The sequence below is a fragment of the Ciconia boyciana genome, chromosome 2 (genome assembly GCF_034638445.1).
Source record: "Ciconia boyciana chromosome 2, ASM3463844v1, whole genome shotgun sequence".
NCBI classification, from domain to species: Eukaryota; Metazoa; Chordata; class Aves; order Ciconiiformes; family Ciconiidae; genus Ciconia; species Ciconia boyciana.
In genome coordinates, this window is record NC_132935.1 from 128,131,277 (window position 1) to 128,152,598 (window position 21,322).

The 21,322-nt window shown below is 38.5% G+C and overlaps 1 protein-coding gene across 1 annotated transcript in view; it reads right to left on the minus strand.

The window, feature by feature from the left end:
- Positions 1-13,192, minus strand: part of KCNH8 (potassium voltage-gated channel subfamily H member 8) — a 200,208-nt gene extending 187,016 nt beyond the window's left edge. Inside the window, exon 1 of the mRNA XM_072851445.1 lies at positions 13,117-13,192. Coding sequence (XP_072707546.1) covers positions 13,117-13,192 — 76 coding nt within the window. The remainder of the gene's footprint in view (positions 1-13,116) is intronic.
- Positions 13,193-21,322: the final 8,130 nt, after the last annotated feature.

The following is a 21,322-nucleotide window of genomic DNA, read 5'->3' on the forward strand; positions in this document are numbered from 1 at the left end:
ATATAAAAACCTGTTTCTCTCCCTTCATTCTCACTCACTTAGAAAGTCAGCCCAACACAGAACAGAATGTGTAAAGGTGGCAGAAAATGTCTCACAACCTTTAATTGTACCCCTGGAAGTATTTTTTTCGATGACAGTTTGTATAAAATAACATATCAACCACATCAGGCTGGGGAAAAAACCTAGTGCAATTCCCCCAATTAATTCTAACCTCTTAGCTTTCCTTGTAATTATTTCACTCATCTCCCAAAACTAGGCTTATTAAGATCTATCCATCATGGTGTGGGTCATACAGTATTTCTATCGTTGGCCTTTGTCTTTCTTCCTTTCAGAGGGAAGACACTGCCTACAGAGAATTCATAAAAGGGAAATGTGTTTTTCAAAGCAGAATAAGGGTAAAAGGTGAATGAATTACTATAGTTCCAGATTATTTATTTATTTGGGTAGCTAATAATTCCCTGAATTTGGTCTCCTGCTTCCCTGGAAGAGACGCTCCTTGTACTATTCACTTGTCACTTGTGAGATTGTCAGTTGTACAATTTATCTACACTTTGCACCTTACTTAATGATGCATATAGTGGCTGTTTTTCTTTTCCCTCTGACTGTTGTCTGCATTGGAAGAAATCTTTTCCTTAGTTCATGATTTCTGTGAGTGATCATACCTATTTATATGAAGTCCTTACTTCAGTAATTTGTTATATTTCAGGTGAGATTGATACCACATCAGATTATGATTATTTACATTTAAAAAACAAACCCACAAGAGAGACAGCAGAAATTAGTAACGTTAAAATTATTCACCACAAAAGACGCAAACAGAAGGCCTGAAGCTACCCTGACAGTTCAAGCAATCATTCCCAGAAGACTCTCTTCAGCAGAAAGATTAACATGAACTACTTCTCCTAACTGAAGGATGATTTCTTCTGTAATTAAAGCAGGTTATCACCTGCATATATGTTTCTGTATTTATAAACATACCTGAAGTACAAAGTGTTGAAAGGTCCAGACAGATAATCACTTTTCTGAAGATACTGTTGGGGTCAAGAGGAAGCTCATCTCTAATACATAATTATTTTGTTTAGTTAGGACAAAAGCAAGGGAAAAAGAGAAATTCAGGTAGCTCTAACTGGAGGCAGGCAACAAAGTCTCTGTGCATTTCTCCAAGAGTTACTGCTTTCAATATCTGCTTCAATTATTAACACTGAGTTGCAATTGGAACCAAAATCCCAGGCCCCCATCTGGATCCTGCTCATAGCAGTATGAAAACAGCTCAACAGATGCCTGTTTTATTTGTGTAAGAATTATGACTAATGAGATTAAATGTCTGCGGTAATTTCCACCTGTCTATCCTGACTCTTGCTGATCGCTGCCTCTGCTGCAGGGATCGATCAGCTGCCTGGGGAAGCAGCACCGAATTGCTGTAATTCACAGCCCCACACATGGACTTAAGCTGGGACTGTTCACTGCCAGGATGCAATCTGTAGCTGCTCAGCAACTGTTTGGTCGGATCCGATCCACCCCAACAGTAGGAGTGGAAACTTCTGGGAGAGGGACAGGACAGACGGCAAACATGAGGATGACAGCAGACTTTCAGACACACTATATGCAAGTTTATGAAGAAATAAGATCATGTGCTATCCAGTCATCCACACAAAAAACCTAAAATCAGTTAAAACAAAACAAACAACCTGGTTTCTCTTTTACAAACAACAAACAAACAAACAAATTTTGTTTGTTTGTTTTTACAAACAAATTTTGTTTGTTTGTTTTTACAAACAAACAACCTGGTTTCTTTTTTAAAAGTAGTAATTTATAAAGGTAATCCTTTATAAAAAAGATAAAATTAAAAAAAACCAAAAACCAAGTTGCCATAGTCAATCCTCACTGTGCTTTTTCACCAAGCCAGCTATCTAACTTACTTCTAATTGCTCCCTTCCCCCATATCAACCAGCTAGAAGTTACAATAAGATGAAATGAAGACTTTAATTCATTGGTTTTAGTGGCTAAACATTCACCAGGAAGATAATGAAGACACATTGGCCTATGACACCCAAGACTGCCAGAAGGCTTTCCACCAAGAGCTAGGTAGGACCACAGGTAATTTGGTCTCTGAGAAGAGAGAAGGCAGTGCTTTTAATCCCCTTGTGACTATACTCATTCACAATAACATTTCCCTGGCTGTATTCTGCACCAAAGTGAAGCTTCCCACAGTGCTACTGCCATTTAGTTCATTCCAAAGCACTACTTGCTGCTCACTCAGCAATCCCATCAGTCAATCGCTGCTACCTCGCAGCTGCTCCCTCCTCTTCTCTTTCTTGGCTAAGGATGACTCGTACACTTTACAACACAAGACTACCCCTTCCCTCTGAAAATCATTCACCACTCCAGTTCATAAGGTAAATGAAACTTAAAAAAAAAAATAAATCAATTTTGTATTTAAAGGTCACTTGTAATCTATTTTTTCTTAAGGCTTTTAGTACATCTTAAAAGAGAATAGCATGCTTTTTCAAAATTCACTTATCACTTATAGCTACTGGCTGCACACACGAAAATGAGTTAACAAATAATTATCCGTAATTGCTAATGAATTTGAAGACAAAAAAAATCACAGATTCAAAGAGGTAAAAATGACAAGCTTTTATAGGGATGTCAAAGCTCTTGGAAGTAGTTGGGTGCAAACCTGCACCCTACTAGAAGAAAATCTGGAAGTAGGCTTTAACCAGCACAACCTTTAGCACACCTGTAAGTGTGGAAAGGATGAATCCTCCATCTTTTGTTTTATACTGCACTGCAGTGAGTTCACATAACTGATGTGAGGTAACCAAGTCTCCCACCCTTTTCCTTAGAGAAGGACTCAATGTAGTATGATGTAAGAGCCACCGTCTGCCTAGTTCCAGACAAGAATTTATTGGTAACAGATGCATGGAGCATGTTGTGCTCTAACCACCCTCAGATGCATACTCTGCAAGGCAGTGTCAGCAGAGTCACTCTCCTGACGAATTCTAAAAATCTTGTATAAGTCCACTTTCAAAAAAAAAGTTTAGGTAAATATTTCTGTAAAAATATAAAAAGATAAAGAGATTCAGGATGTCTAATGCATCCTGCTTTCTGTTTCCAATGCAAAAGCAACTCTTGAGCAAGACTAAGTAACTTAGAATTGGCCATATTGTATTGTATCACAGCTCTAAAACAGGGCCATTAAAGCCACAATATATTTTAAAATAACACACACTACTTTACAATAAGACTTTGAACAGCCCCCAAAATATAGTGTCTAACTGCACTATTCTCTCATCTTTTTCCTTCCGTGCTGCCCAGTTATTACATCACTGAAACAGTCACAACCTATAGCTATATATTTTCCTCTGAAAATCAGTGATCCTGTGAACTTTCCTTATTCTTGGCAACTGTGTAGCTCAACCTCTTCCATTAATATTTATTAACTATACTTTTCTACATTGAAATTTTAATTATTGAAATGCCTAACACATGATTCTATAACTGCAGGTTTCACAAGGTGCGTGCTTCTTCCCACTGTTCTTGAAGTGGAAAAGTCCAAAATCCTAGCATCAATATCTTTCAACTCAATAAAGAAACAATCCAGTTTAGTAAGTGCAATGACTGTCTTATCTCACAAACTTAATCCGTATATTCAAAAGAAAGACAGATTAAAACATCGTGTATTTTCATTTGGATCATAAAAAAAATCAAATTATTCCTGATATACTCTGATTATTATTGATTTATTGAAGTTCTTTTACCCACCAAAGAAGGTGTTTGATCTTCCCCAAAGAAGTCCTACAAAAATATTTTCCTACAAAAGGATACAATATTCCCATTATGTTTCTTATCATATTTAATTCCAAAATGTGAGAAAAGGCACAATTTATGCAAAAACATCCTCTTCTCATCACAGGAGATATCTGACATTTGGGGGGGGGGGGGGGGGCGCGGGGCGGGGGGGAACGACGGACACACGACACGGGACACACACATTTGGGGAGAATCGAGCTATTTGTTTTAGGACAATTTTGTCGTCATAAAAATCAAATAAATGACAAAACAACCAGCTTAGAGTTCTCTTTCATACATTTGGAATAAGAAGTCTAGTCATGTATCATAACAAGCCATTGAGGGAGATGGAAGGGGAAAAAAAAAAAAAGGGCACACAAAAAAAAGCTGTAGTAATGAGTTTCAGGTCCATGCTGTCCAGATGAATCTTTCTGTATTTCTATAGGTTCAAAGTGAAGGAAAAGCAAAATAACCCTAGCAACTTTCAACCCTTAAAAGTCCTAAGAGCTGGAACCTGGACTCAGAGCAGTCATAAGTAATGCCTAGAGAAAAAGTGAATTCAATGCTAGCACACTGGAAGCTGTTTTCTCTTCAAAAGGGAACAATTACAGCTTTGTATAATAACTCAAAACTGTTTACATCCCCCTCAAAGGTAATGCATCTAAATACTGACATTTAGCTCCTTTACTGTAAACAAGATCTCTCGCATTATTTTTTATTTATGGTAAAATTAAGAAGTAATGATAGATTAAATGTCTTTAATAAAGAAAATTCAAGTTAGATTGCATCACAGTTGTTTTTCTTCCATTTCTTCTTTTGACACAAGAAATGTCTAATCCAGATTCAATTCATGGATGTATTTACTTTTTTTATTACTAATCTATTTAAAAAAAGGAAAGAATCATTTTGTGACAACAGATTTTCTTCTTTTTTTTTCCTATTTGTTGGATCTATGAATAATTTTCTCCATTAAAACTTGTGTTAACTTTTTACTATTTGTCAAATACTGTGAATTCTAAAGGGAATAATTTCCTGATATTTCATGTTTTGTTTTTAAGAGTATATAAAATCATATTTCCTCAAACACAGATGTAAGTTTTTTGCATTTCTATTTTGTCCTTGGTACTAAGGAAAAGTTTTCATACTTAGTGCATGAATATTTTTGGAATACCTTTACTAGAAAAAATAGAAAAAGCTAAGGTACTATTTGGAAAGGACATTTAAGGTCTTGGGCCAGACTCCTTGTTCATTTACCTAATAAGATACTGATACAATTTCAATGAGCTCAGTGGGATACATCTACAGTCCCTCTAAGAAAGAGACAGGCTTTAGTTGCAAAACTCTTAAAGGCTACTGCAGGGATTTTCAGAATTCTATAACACCATGGTAAAATCTGTACCTGAACACTTCTGCTCTCACTGAAGTCAAAAATTTTATTATAACAGGAATAAATTTCATATCAGCTTCACTGAAAGTAGAGTTAGGACAGAAATTTTTAAAATTGGGTTAAATTTGCATGCTGCCAGTTTGCCATTACAAAATTCTGTGAAAAACCTGGATGGTAATGGTAGCTGTTTTATTTGTATTTTCAGTACTTTTCCTAATTTCTCAAAGATGGACAAATTCAGCTATAGGACCAGTTACCTCCTTCATTCCACTTGAGAGGGAACATTTTGGAAGTTTTTTGCAACAGTTCCCTTGGCTATCCTCGTTACAGCTTTTTCACTTTCTTCCTTACAAAAAATAAGTGTGTACCTATCAGAGTTCACTGATCTTCATAAAGAAGCAGTGCTGCTTTAAGGATAAGATACAGCAGAATTCTGAATGCTTTTTATATAATCTGATGGAAAATAATTAAACTGGCCATGTACTCTTAAAAATATATTCTGCTGAAAAGTGTCTCTTGAAGACCCAGGGACAACTGACTCAACCTAGGTTTCTCTCAGTGGATCAGAAAGCTCTAGACCTAGTCTTAAGCAGACACTGAAAACAGAATAGATGACTTGTGAGGAGGGAAAAAAAAACCCAACCAATGAAAAAAAAAAAAAAAAAGAACCCCAACAAACAAACCAACCACCTTTCCTTGAAAAGGGGCATATCATTGCAACATTGTAAGATAGTGGACCACATTTCTTAAAACAAGTCCTGCATCTAAGGTCAACAGGGAAGATGAGGTGTTTCTCCATTACAGAATTGTCTTCAGCTGTCCTTGAAATGATTGACAGCCCAGAATTAAGCTTTAGGAACGCTCAGAAGATATGTAATGTCAAGTTCAATGTTGAATATGCTAGCATTTTAAGAACAACACCTGTTCCAGAGCCTTTGAATACTATTATCAGTCCTGGAAAACAGAAGGAGCCAGAAGCACTTGGCAAGAGAAACTCCAAAAGAAGACTTTTCTTACTGTTGAGGAAGTCTCTCTCCTCTCTGCAGTTTGAGAATGCTTTTTTTGTTTCTTTATCCCTCCCCCCCTTTCTTTTTTCTCTCTTTCATATTTATTTATTTTTAGATTGAGTGGGCAGGAAACAATGTTACTTTTGGAACAGGTTGTTCCTTAATTGGTCTTTACTTCTAGTCACTTTAACACAAGATAACGTAAGCTAGCTTGTGAAAATGCAGAACTACTGTAGCAATTGCCTGGGTTCACCTTTTCCAGGCTACAGCTGATGAAATACATGCAACTTTCTTCTCTTTCAAAAATACATTACATTAGAATAGCAGTAACAGCAATTAATGCTCTGTAAACCATACCTTTCATGATTTATTGTAATATATTCATGCATATATATTTGCTTACACTTCTACATGTGCTCAAGGCAGTGTTTTTGTTGTATTTCTATTGTTCTGTTGCTCTGAACAATTCTCTGAGCACACTTTCTTTGCATCCAAAAAGACTGGGAATGTGTATAAAATTGCTACCTGCATAAACAAAATAAAAATAAGATAAAATAGAAGTTGAATGTATAAATGCAATGATAACAATAAGATAAATTTATTTTCAGAACAAAGTTATTTACTTACTGAAATTTTATCGGACAATAAAATAGTATCATACATTTGGAGAAGAAAAAGAGTAGATTTACAGAACATCTCTGGTGGGAATCCTGATAATCATCTAAGATTTAGAAACCCTCTAAAGAGCTTCTTCTGTAATCCATTGACAAAGTATACATTCATTCAAATGTATGTCACTTCAAATACAGATTTGTTTTGATCACTGCACTGAGTATCAGGTTTCTTAGGCTCACATACAAAATTCTATCCAGAAACAATAGTGAGGATGATATTCTTGTATTATTCAGGAAAAAAATTAAAAATCCCTTATTTAATGACTCTTTTCCACTCTTAAATTTCAAATGCTCATCTTGAATTCAAATACAGTTTACTTCTGAAATAACAGTGTAGGCTACTAGTCTAACTTTACATTTATGAGCATTAACCTGGAACCTTAGATTTAAAAGTGCTGCACTTAACAAGTCACATAGCCTTCTGAATGGATGCACTGCAGGATTGTGATTTTAACTTCTTTCTGTCTAGCAAAAAACAAGAGAACACCACCTGACAATTCGAAAACATCAGTATTTTCTCTAGCAATAACATGCTTTCTGAATAAAACAGAGAGTAATAAAGAATTTCCATTATTTTAAAGAATAATCCAGTAAATGGATGTTAGAAATTGCACCTGCACACTTTTTTTTTTCCTTGAATCAGATCCTTCGGACCAACACTCAAGAATTAGTTAAGAAATGTGTTCTTAAGATGCCTCTGAACCCCTCCAATTCTGTATCTTTCAGGTCCAACTTCAGCTCAAGTTAGAATCAAAGTTACTATAGCTGCTGAAAGCAAAGATCATCCAAATAAAACAACTTTAAATTATGAGGTTCTACACCCCCAACACTTGTGCCAAAAGAAGAGGAAAAGATTTTTCAAGTAGCTGCTTAATCTAGCCTCTTGGTTACTTTCAGTGGGCAACAGCACAACACAGATTCCAACATCTGACCCCTGGTTTATATTAAAAAAACACATTTGCCTTTTTTAGTAACAGACCTACAGCAAGCTGCAACACAGGCCGTGTCTTACGGAGACAAGTACAGAAAGGAAAGCATTTGCTTTCTTTGTGCTCTGAGCTGAGAACAAGCAAGATTTTTTTCTTATGTTGACAGTATACTTTTGCAGTGACAAATACATGATTCATTCAAAACAACACATTATTTACTTACCCAAGGATATAAGCAAAAGGGCAAAACGAGTCTGCATAACAGAAGACCAACTATATATGTATCTTTGGAAATTTTCCTCTGGCTGACTAACTTGATCTCTAGCAAAAAGAACTAGACCGCCTTCACTGCACCTCCACTCCTTCAGAGGGAGAGTTTCACAGGCCACCAGCTTTTCCACTGTCACTGCTTGAAAGCCTCTCTAACATTGATCAGTGCTTATCATAGTTTGAGTCTTTCACCCTTCTTTGGTCACAAGTTTTTGTCTTTGGGAAGTGGACCATTCTGATCCTGGAGTCTGGTCAATACCATCGTGCCCCTGGAAAGCTCAGCTGTTGTTTCCCTACACCCAACACTGTTACAATTCCTTGAGCCAGTTTGGGGGAGAACTGCTGATAGCTAAAAGTGCTTTGCTGCCTTTGAAATTTTTTCAATAACCACGTTATGATTAAACAGCACATTGACTAGCCTAGAGAGAATAGGATTCAACCTGAATGAGACACAGATTTTGATGACAAAGCTGCAGAAAGTGTTAGTGTGTTGGCTCAACCTGGCAGACCTCACCAGTTTATGAGCATGAAAAGCAAATGATGGGGGTGGCCGGGGGGGAAGTGGGGGAGGAATGCAAGCTATCTGCCCCTGCAATCTGTGAAGATCACTGTATACAAAGGCTTTCAGTTCTGTACCAACTGCTGATTATTCGAAAGAGACAACCTGGTTCTACCCACGATGCCAGTGAAAGCACGCTGACACCAAATTTGATATGCCTAAATCTGTATGTTCTCATCAAGTACTTTTTGATCACCCCTCAAGGATAACTAAAGCAACTGGAAAACTGAATCCATGTGATTAGCAAGGACCAAAAAAAAAAAGTCATGAAAATTGCTGCTTAGGTACAAAGTTGTTTGTTAATACTTGAGCTAGTTTTTAATTGGAAAACAAATCTGAATGTAGAAGTTGTTCTACAAATAGGGAATTATCAAATTATCACTATTGACAGTGAGCAAGAAGGAACTAACTCAGCTTGATCTTCAGATTAGACTGATCATACAAGATTGTTAATAAGGATGTGGAAGTGCACACTTAATTTGGAAACTGATCATATTTGATAGACACAAGAGATAATTATAGATCTTCAGCTGTCATCTTATAGTACAACCATACACAAAATTGTGGTGGTACTTAAAATACAAATTAATGAGGCCATTTGCTGAATCTCTTTTAGCTTTGCTCTCTGAGAAAGTATCACAAATTTGCAGATACAACCACCTCTGGTGTAGATTTATCTATTTGAATAAATAAATAGTACATATAGAATATGTATTTATATATACGTGAGAAAGCAGGAGAGCATAATTTTTATGACACACCCATTTCTGAATGCTTCTCCTAATCTAAATAGGGTTGAGAAGCAAAAATGTACAAATTTTCCATTCAAAAGCTTGAACTGAAGTAACTCACTTCAGACATTTAGTTTCATAATATTCAGGGGGTTTAATTACAGGCTTATATGTGAAATATTTTCACACTTGAAAATAATATTGGTCTTGAAAAACTGAAAAAAAAAAACAACCGCAAACCAAAAAACCAAAACCCCAAACCACAAATTACTAATTTGAAAAGGTGTACGTTTGTTTTCTGAATGAGCAATAACCACATAAACACATTGCTAACAGAGGGGGCAAAAAGCGTTTGGATGATCTGGTGCTCCGTTATCAGTGGGGAGAAAAAGCCCTTTGAGAAAGCATTAACTTAAACTACGATGTCAGGAAGACAAAAGACAGTTCAGAGTTGTAAGAAGGTGAAGATATAATTGCACAGAGGCAGATCCAAGAGCTCTAACATGGAAATCCACATAGGCAAACCCTTAATGCTGTTCTACCACATACGCAACACCAGTAATGGGAACTTTGCAGAAGGAGATCTCTGGAATCTCCTGCACAGCTAAAAGTCACCCCAACATTAACCTAATTTTCTTTGTTCAGCATATATTCAGTGGTTTGATATGTAAAGAATATATATGTGTAACATACATATAACAATACAGAATATCTACCGTGAGAATTCTGAGCAGCTGAATTATCTGTCAAACAGTTGCTATCTGTACTTTTTTAAGATATGCAATTTTTTTCGTAATGTGATTTATAATTGCTAATTAGACATAGATTGTTGCAATAGTAAAATTAAAAGACTTATATGAATGAATTTTTGAAGAGTTCTGTGCAAAGCAAAGCATATTTTCTAATATTATCTGGAATCCTTTCGTGCACTGCTGCCCAGAATTAGAATTATCCCTCTTCTGGATTAAAGATGTATTGGTGGATTAGTCTATCACTGATGACAACATAATATATCCTTCCCAGAGGCTTAAAATGAAAGGAGGTCTGTTAACTACAGACTATGTTAAAACAACAACCACAAAAAAAGCCCTTTGACACAAACCCGTATTTTAACATTTAAATATCATCATGTATAAGGTCAAAGTAGTTCATGAAACACAGCCTCAGGTTCAGTGCCATGTATCAGTTCTATTCCTTTCACAGACTGCATCACCTATAAAACTAGTAAGACATGGGACCGATTGCTGCAAGGATTAGCCATCAGTATTACTTCTAGCTTTAGCCACCTGAACAACCTCAGTAATACTGCCTGGACAATTTAAATGAAAATAAAATTTGCTTTAACATTTCTTCTTGATGCTCAGATACGTATACACATTTTGCAAAATTGCGTTTCTCTATTTGAAAAAAAAATTGTCAGTTAAAGAATCAATATTTTTATGTTTAAATCCATCATTTTAAAAAGGAAAAAAATATGTTGTATCAAAGCAACAAAGGAGATTAGATACTTCTGAAGATTTTAAACTGAACTATAGAGTTATGTATACCAATCCACATTGTTTCAGAAAAAGATTAAGTTGATTCATCATTTTACTCTAATACTCTAAAAGAGATGTTAAGTTATTATTTAGAGACATGCTACCAGTTTTCCATAGAATAGTACTATCCTCCAAAGTTTTATTAGATGTAAGACTACATAGTTCATAAAAAGTCTTCCCTTGTGAACTTCTAGGAATATTTCAGATGCTGATAATCATACAATGATGACTTCTAGATTAGGCCGATTTGATATTTAAGCCAAATTCTGAAGCGCTAGCCAAAAAGAAAAATGTCACTGCCTGTAATAAAATATAATGTGCTGTATTTTCTTGAGGTACTTCAATACCTAATTAAATTCTTTTTCAATTACATCCCAGGAAAAAGTAGATGAGTTGTTAGCATTAGAGATTTAAAAGTAAGACGCTGGGGTCTGTTTCTTCTTGTTTAAGAAAAGATTGGCCCAATTGACTTCTTGAAGGTCAGTAGAATTATTGCTTTAAAAAAGTAGCTACATTTGGCTATAGAATTCAGCTAAGCAATAAACTTTCTAGCACACTTGTCTCTTGGTGTCACTGAGAACATGGGGATCAGATATGTTTCTAGTGTTTATTTAATAAAAGGCCTGCATGCCATCACTAATGTTGCTTGCTAAATTGGATCTTTGAAGAACAATACAGAATTGGTGAAATGTTTGTGTGTACAGCTCGCAGGCTGTGTTCTCCATCCTTTGAAAGGAAGCCATTGTAAAGGGGGAGGGTCCTGAGCACAAAGCAGGGAAGAACTGCTTTTCTGGCAAATGACAGAATCAGCAACAAAACTCCTATTAGAGCTGCATGCTTCAATATGCAGTAAATAATACCCATATGCTTTGTAGAATTAAAAGGGTGGAGGATGGGAGAAAAGGACTTTGAGTTCTGTAGCTGAAGGAATTTAAAGGTACATCTAAGTAGTCTTAAGAGGGATTGCTTTATAATGAAGTATCAATTACATACAGCACTGAATCATAATTAGCTATGTATCCTCAGACTAGCAGAGCAGTTATAATGCAGTTTTGTGCTTCTCTGCAATTGATCTCAGTGACTATATCATTTTCTTGACATTTTAAAACTTATTGATACAGTAATCACAGTTCAGTTGTCTTAATCACACACTAACTGAACCATTGAGAAAATGCCAATAGACACATATCAAGAAGATACCAAACACATTAGATTGCAATGTTTTCAGTCAAGAAACAGCTGACAGCGACTCAAATCTGAGTTTGTTTTTCCTCCACTTTGGATGTCTGGGTTTTTTCAAAGGGAAGGGAGTTCATTTTGGCCCAAATCTGCTTCCGCCCCCCCCCCCCTTTTTTTTTTTTTCTTATTTTTAAATGAGCCCCACTAAAGAAGAAACAAAACTCAAGACACGGGCAGCTCCTAACCCACAGTCGTAGGGGAGCAAGCCAACTTCCCGCACGGGCGGCAGCTCCGCACGTCAAGGCAGCGCCTTGCCAGGGGAGCTGCCGAGCGGGGCCGAGGCGGGCGCCGCGGGAGGAGCCCCGCGCGGCGGGGAGCAGAGCGGAGCCCCGCGCCGTCCCGCCGGGCCCCGCGTGGGGCCGGGCCCCGTCCATGGTGCTGCAGCCGGACGCCGCTGCCAGCGCCGCGCTGCCGCCGAAGGGCCCTTCCGTCCTCCCTCCCTCCCTCCACTAACACCCTGCTGCTGCCACTGCTGAGCCCGGCTTACAGGAATTCAGCTTTTAGGGAGGTTTAATAGCGGGGCTGGGGGTAACAAAGAAAAAAAATAAAATATCCCCGAACCTCCTGCCAAAGCCCTGCCCAGGCTCTGAAGCCTGCCTTTCCCTCGCAGTCTCTCGGCTGCCGGGGGCGCGTGGCGGGAGGGGAAGCCCCAGCCCAGCGCACAACTTTCCTGCAGAGATCCTGGCTCCAGCGGCAGCCCGGCTCGCCCTGGCCCCGGCCCTCCCGGAGCCCCCGCACAGGGATTCGGGAGGAGAGGGGACCCAGCACCCTCCTCACCTGCAAAGCCGTGGAGAAGCCAGGCAGGAGAGCGGGAGAAGCCCGGAGCTCCCTCGCTTCCCTCTCCTCATTGCCGGCTTCTGATACCAAGGAAGCCCCCCGTAGGACGGAGGGGAGGGAAGAGGACGCTCCCACCGTATGCACAGTCCCCCCCCGTGCATCCCCTTCTCTGGGCGCCCGGAGCCGACGCCCGCTGCCCCAGCCCGGACTCACGTGTGCCGTCAAACCGGGTGGCGATGGTGTCGAGGAAGGTGTTCTGGGGTGCTAGTAATCCCTTCATAACCGGCATTTTTCCAGCGCGGTGCGAGGTTCCCCATCAAAGTTTGCCTACGAGGGTGGTTCGAGAAGAAAGTGCAGAGGGCGCCCGGGGGAAGGGAGGGAGGAGGCGGAGGGAGGGAGGGAGGGAAGGATGGGGAGGAGGAGGAGGAGGATGGGGATGCCGCCGCGCCGCCTCCGGCTCCGGGAGCCCCCCGCTCGTCAGCCCCGGCACCGCAGAGCGCTCCCGCCCCCGCCGCTGGCTGCCGGGCGGGGCGGCCGCGGAGCGCCGCGCACAGGTGCGGAGCCGCCGCCCAGAGGTGCGGAGCCCCCCGGCCAGCAGCGCCCGCGCCCCCTCCCCTCGCCTCCCGCGAAGGAAAGGGGGAGGGGGGCGCCGGCAGGGAGCAGCCGTGAGGGAGGACGGGCTGCGGAGAGGGCAGGGAGAGGAGGAAGAGCAACCTTTATCTACCTGCGGCTGGAGCGGGGCGGGAGCAGCCCAGGAACCACCGGCCGCCCCGGGGTTGCCGGGCCCTCCTCTGCCCCCCATCCCCAGCCTGACCCGTCCAGCTCTCAGCTCTGGCACATAAGAAGTTTCCCAGGCTTCAGGCATAATAGCTCACACGCACCCTGTTTTGTGAGTAACAATACTGCAGGGTAAAGCATGGGATCGTACTTTGCTGGAAGGAGAAACACTATTGACATGGATAGCAAGTGCCCCTGTAGATGTTAATTGGAGAGCGAGACTAGAACATGGAGAATGCTCCATCAGGTGTGTGGTCTCATGCCTTATTTGCATGTTGAGGCTATTTTGTTTATTTATTTAAAGGAGACGCATTTTCAACTTCATTGTGAATATTTCCTAGATAATTTTTTAGAAATTCCTCCCTGAAAAGTTCTTGGAAGAAATTTTTTTTTTTTTTTTTGCCAACCAAAGAGAAAATAGAGACTTAGATCCTAGCCTAGGAGGTCTAACATGTAAATTAAAAAAAAAAAAAAGCAGGCACACCAGCTGCTCCCAGATTGGGATGAGTAAATTGCTCAGGCTGGTACCGTGGCTCTTTAAACCCTGCGGGATAATGCCCCATCATACAGTCATTTCACTTACTGTAGCAGCAATGGCAAAACTTCTCCATGGTTTTTCAAGACTAAAAGACACTGGAGAAAAGAAGTGTGAGTACACTCTCTAATCTACTAAGCTACTGTGCATTATGGAGGGGAAGCCTGTTGATCTCTTGCTATTTTACAGTATTGCTATTTTTATTTCTTGCTATTCACATTTATTTGCGCTTCTCCCTTTCTCCAGGTGGATAAAGGACTTTGATTCCTACTTTTTAGGTTAAGCAGCACAGAGCGAAGCTCCAGGAGGGACAAAAAAAAAGTCTTTCTTTACAACAGATAATTAAAGGAAAACTACCAAAACCATAGAAAATGCTGATGCATAGGTTTTATAGCACAATATAAAGTCTACCCACAGTAACCCCACCTTGGCTCTGAAGAACACATCAGTATTTCACTAAGATCATTAATCTGTCCAATTCTCCTTGTCCTGGAAGCTTGTACAAAATAGCTGATATAGAGCTGCCAGCTCAGTTTTCAGAAGTGGCATGTGAAAAAGGAGACTGTCTTACAGTCACTATTACTTTGGAAGTCTCCAAGATCTCACAATACTATCAGTTTCTTAGCTGATAAACTTCAAGTTCATGGCAGGCTTTTACCTTCATTGGGAATTGCTAGCCTTGTCCTTAGAATGTACAATTTTTAATACTGAATACCAGCAATTGTTATTTTTCTTTTTCAAAATTATTCTCACATTTTCCAGTTCAATATCAGCAGAGCCCCAAAATTAATTTCTCTTAATAGCTTTCCATTTAGTCTCACTGGCAGGTATCACACTCATAGTTAGGTTTGATTCTACAGCATGTCCCTGCTGGTGAAATAAAGAAAATTCTGTTCCAATACTTGCAAAATCCAGAAGAGCACGATCAGATCGTCACTTCTGTCAAAGTGCTCAGCAACAGAAGTTATTAAGGTAAACCTGAACCTTTGAAATCTGCCAAGGGAGTCACATATGTGTACTGTGGTCATGTTTCAGCTTGCATTCTTTTCCACGACCTGCCCCAAACGCCATCTAAGTAGGGATACAGTGAAGGAGAAAGGAATATATTCTCAATCCTACTACAGGCAGTCAAGAGACAGTAACCTGTGCATCCATTTAAAGATGGAAATGTATTTCTCAGTTTTGACTCAACAAAAATCATCACAAAAGGGGAATAAAAAAAATACACAATTTTCCATGGGAGTCAAATTGCCATCTAATAACTCTCCTAGCCTGTAAGTGGCTAATACTGTATTTCCTCACACATGACAGTGAGCTGTAAACATCATGCTCTTTTGAGGGCTCTGTGACATAACGGCTTCAGTAAGTTTAGAGCTTTACTAAGAGTCCATGGAAATTTCTTAACAGCCATGAGACAGAAAGTGTTTAAATAAAGCCTTAGGTCTTAACTTGGGGAAGAAAAAAAAAAAACCACAACCCCCCACACACACACACACAAGCCCCAAACAATTCTACAAATACACATGCCAAAAAGGATAGATAGCTGCTGGAGGCGTTATGTGGCATGTTTCATGTTGATAAAGGTGAGCACAAGTTACAGTTATTGGAATGTATGCACCACTGGCCAGTAGAAGGTGATAGCAACAGCAATGAAAGCTCTACCAACAATGGAAACCTGGTGATGCACAGGACAGAGGGACAATACCAAATTCTTTATAAGCAGAACATGGTGAAGGCCTCTTCAACTGTGAGAACTTCAGGAAAGAGGAAGTTTGTTGTGTTTTACAAATACTCACTACAAATCATGGCATACTGTTATAAACTGGTTATGACAATAGCTAAGTACTATAAACAACTGGTAACAATTAAGCTCTTAAAAAATCTGTTTGCGTTCTACATATCACAAAATAACCACCCAAACTTTTCTGAAGTAGAACTAATGAAACATTTTATAAAAGCAATACACACACAACAAAAAGCCTCAAACTATATAAGAAGAGAAACTGAAGTGTAGCATCCTACCTATTTTGGACTTGAATTTGGCATAGTCTACGACCTTTACTCACAAGAGTAATCCTCCTTAATACAGACTAGTACTTAACTTCAGCGAGTTAGTTGCAAAACACAGAAACATTAAGTCTGGAGTAGTTCAAAGCAGACAAATTTAGCAGGTTGAAATTTCAGCTGAGAACAAAAAGTTCAGGAAAGCAGAGACAGAACAGCTGAGAGTATTTAAAAGGGAGGTGAAGGAACAGCTGAAAGTTTGTAGTCAAGTCCTGGAAAATGATTTCTTAACATTTTAGCAAAATGTAAACTAAGGACTCTGAATAGTCTGAAATAGGGTGGGGTTTTTTAATGTTTAAGAAAAGGTAAAACACAAAACCAGATTATTTTTATCTTCTTTCAAGAAATCAGCTGTTAATTCTGCTATATTAATTTTGAATTTGAGTATCTAGAATACCTAGGCACTGTCTTTAAAAGATTACTTTTATTTTTACTGGCAAGGAAAGATAAACAAGAGTTGAAATCTAACTTTGATATTTGTGTATAAATCTATAATCGCTCTAGGTAAAAGCCCACTCCCTGTATTCCTCTTTGTTAACTGTAGAGCATTTTGCCAAATTAAAAATATAAAAAATGTATAGCAAGACTGTACCAGAGCTGAGAGACTAGGGACTAATAGCACTGCTGCTACACTGCAGGTTGCCATTAGCATCTACATTGCAAATGAAATTTAGTCAGGGGCTTACAATTTAGACTAGAAGTACAATCTAAGAAAATAAGGTTTGTTGCTTCAAATTACTCAACAGTATGTAAAATATAATCTCAGCCATACTTTTCCTCCCACTTATCCACAGCTACTTGGGTATTCAACATAGCACATTACATTTTGAGGCACTGTATAATCTTTTTAGATATTGCTAGTTACCCAGAAATGAGGGCATGGGCAGAGAGTTTTGCCCAGAACATATGCAAGGAGCAGCATGTTGTAGCATTTTTGGTCATAACTGCACACCTCCTTTTCATCATTTATAATTTAACCAAAAGCACATTTTCCAAGTTTCCTGATTAATATTCCACAGTACCACAAATAACCTCATAATAGAAGAAATTAGGAGCTCCTTATTCCTTCCCTGGCATAAGCACTTGACCTCAACTTACCTGCTACAATTATGCAAATGAAAACAGTGAAAATCAAATTAACAGTCAGAAAGGACTGCCTGCAGCTTACTTTTGTGCTTGAAATTGCCACCCACTTATTTGTTTGTTAACCTGGGCATCCAGTGGAAAAAAGGGAATTATGAGAGAGTCTGAAAATACTAGGAAAGGGCAAAGAATGGCAACCTGCTGTTCATCTGCCATGAACAGGCTAATTTAGTCTGAAGTAGTGTGCGTTAAGAGTATTATCCTAATAAATGACCATTGTGCTTAAAGAAATGCTGGTCCCTTTCTTTCATTGTGCATAAGCCAACAACTGAACTGTTCAAGAATAAAGCTACATAATTGAAGCTCTGCCAAGCAAAGGACAGTCTGGGTTGAAGATTAAATGCAAAGATAGTCACCTTCTGAGCCAGAGGTGCTAAGTTGCTATAGACTGGGAAAGCTTGCAAAAAAAAAAAAAAGGGGTTACAATACTCGTCTTGTTAGTATGCTCTTCCCCCACTATCTGCTGCTAGTAACAGTGGAGAAATGATATTGGTTAGACAGACCCTTGGTCTGACCCAGTAAGTGCTGCTCATATGTTATGTGGGTTATAGAGACCTATAGGTAATTACACATCTGCCAGCAAATCCTACTATAAGACCCTGTTTTCTAATGTATAAAGTTTTGCCAAATGTGGAAATCTACTTCAGACAGAGCATATCTTGGGAACATTCCAGCTAAAATAAAAAAGAATTCAGCCATTTTTAATATTAAAGTGAGAAGGAAGAGTACAGGTCGAGAAATCTCAGCAAATAAAAAGAAACTCACTGGAACATAATGTAAAGGAGGAGCCTTACTAGGGGATGGGCCTGAGACACAGTTAATAATTGGGATGAAACAGATGAGGGCAAATGGAAAGTAGATGTTGGAGTAAGGAAAAGCCAGAGCTCTGTGAGGAACCTGGAAACCCTTGAGGCCTTAGACAGAAAGCAGAAATCAGGAGAATCAAAGATGAAAAAGGTCATTAGGAAGTATATCCCAGCTGATTTAGACTCAGTGGGAACGAGATAGAAGATGAGCAGCAGGAGATGAAGCAGAGCAGCTCTGAAACAATGGGGCAAGACACCAGGAACAGGGTGAAAAGTGAGAAAGGAAACAAGCTGGCTAGCTAAACAGGATGACATGGTGAAAAGACAGGATTGGATCATGGACAATTTGGGGAGGAAAGGGTTGAACAAGTGAAGTACAGGGGAAGAAAGCAGAAGAATCCATATATGATAGTACCTGGAATGAAGTTAAAGATTCAAACCTCACTTTTCCTTTGCTACTGGCAAATGCCTGTGAAACATTTGGCAAAAGCGTCATATCCTTTTTGTGCCGGTATAAATAAAGGCTGCAAGCTTACCAGTGTTTACAGACATGCCATTCACTAATGTACTGAAAAATCAGTGTGGTAGATTCAAAAGGTTCTAGTTGTACTGATATCACCAGCATATTAGGCTGCAATTTAGGTTTTTGTATTTCCTTTTAAAATATATAGGAAATCACACACATAAGGTTTAATTTCATTATTCATATTGTTCAACTACATAGTATGATAATGGTCTAGACAATATTGATTTGGTCTTTGTATAGTTAGAAAGCTCATCATACATTCACAGACCCAGGTTTCAAGTGTGCATCAGATTTGTATAAAGAAGAGATGCTGCCTCATGTCTTCTGGAAAGTAGAAGGTGAATTAAGACCTCAAGATAATCTTGTTATCAAACCAAAAATGAGTCAATGGTGAATAGCCTATATCAGATCTCAAAATTAATGAGGTTATAAAATTTCTATTTCTGTTCCCACTTTCCTAGCCATAAAAGCAGGATCATAGTTCTCATATCTAAGGATTGTGTGGATATTGTTAATGTTTGTGTAACAACCACATTTTACAAAAACATCTGATAAAGCTAGAAACAAATTAGCAGTTGTCATTCAAGAGATGTTTAGATAGTGTTCAGAAAGCTATGGAACCACATTTCAAACAACAAGGAATTAACAAGACACTGAATTGTTCTATCATTAATTGAGCACCATCCAGTGGAAAAAATAATTGTTGTTTATAGGAAAAATATCGCTTAAAGGAGAAATGTACCTCTATGCACAGAATTAGTATCCAAAGCTGAATAAGCAGTATCTAGTTTGAATCAAGTTTGGTTTCCATCAGAAAACAAAACCAAAAAAAACACCAAGCTAAGCCCAAACCCTCCAAAAAAAAAAATAAAAAAAAAAAATCACACTACACTTCTGGAGATGAAGCTGAAGCTTATAGTTAACTAAATAGGAACAGAAGTTTTCTTCGCAAAATCTATGCAAGAAAATAGAGAGAAAGTTGTATTTAGAAGAGATTGGAGCACAGTAATGGCTTATTTGTGTATTTCCTGGATATGAAAGACATCACATGCCTGTTTACCTCACTGTGGCATTGAAGGTAATGTTGATGTTAAATGATCTTGTAGATTATTGTACAGCTCAAAACAATGGTGCTGTTCCAGTTCACCTGTTAATGATGAGTGTTATTTTTGTTCCCAATTCTGTTATTTGAATACTTAGTGAATACAAATGTAGCTGTTGAGAGTATTATTTATAGTAATATCACAACTTCACTTATTATTTGGAGTTTAAAACGAATTCATTATAAAAAATAACCCATTATCTTTTATGTGCTTGAATTCAGAGAGTACAAAACCAGAATTGTTTGCAAGGTAACATCATGCTCAGTGAAAGCAAAGGAGAATTCAACCTAAGAGAAGTGATATTGTTGGTACAGAAGCCATAGTAGGATGCTTTGAATAAAGACAGTACTCACAAGCATAGCTCTAGATATGGGATTTGCTCTTAAGCCTTAAGCATGATCTTCCTACATGCAAAGGTAAAAAGTGGTTCCTCCCACAGATTCACAGCATTAGAAATTATGCTACCATGCTTCCACACAGAAATCCCCTGAACACTGGGAAATAAGCTTCTAAATTTCTTATCAGTGGAATTTCAGTTTAGCATGATCACTTTCCAAACACCAGTATTAAAATACAACTCAGAAGACAGCACAGATTCCTTCACAAGTACACCTATTTTTTTTAATGATTAAACTGCATAAATGGAAAATAATTTCTTCTGTCCCCTACCTGATATTTTTGGAACACAATTTATATAGGGCTTAAGCTTCCTCAACATCACTAAAATAACTCAAATGATTCAGTGGTATTCTTCACGACTTACACCAGTGCAATAAAGAGCAGGATGAGACCCACCAGCTGTTTTTACTTTAATAGTATTTCTGACTGCAAAACAACACAGATAATGCTGAAAGTAATAAACAGTACAGCTATGCTGGTCCCTAGCAGTGTTGCGGTGCTAATTCAAATTAAGATTTTGGTGGCCATTCATGAAGTGACAAGAGAGCAGTAAATGACAGCAACATTGTTTTTTATAAATCACTGCAAGTCACAAAAGACTACCAAGACACAGAAAACTCAAAAGGCAGAGACTAGTATTTCATTAGATGTCATCTTCAATGTTGTTCTTAGTGCAATTGCTTTGACAGAGGATTAATTAATAAAAAGCCTGGGTGGCATCACTGGTTTTTATTCCTTCTTCTTTCTTGGATTTTACTGCATTTTAAAAAGTGAAAAATCTCGTATTAAAATCTAAGATTAATAGCTAAACATGTTAGATAGCATTCAGGAGTTCCATGCATATAATGTACAAGTATTTCTATCACTTCATATCAGAAAGACACAGAAATTAGTGCTATGATGATGAATGTATTTTTAATAGACATTTAAAATGAATACATAAATTAGACCTGACACAGTTTTTCTACAAAGACATCCTACCAGAGAGACATAGGTCCAAGTTCTTAGACATTTAGGGTTTTTATGGCAAGTATGGATACCACTCAGTTATATGGCTTGTTTTGGG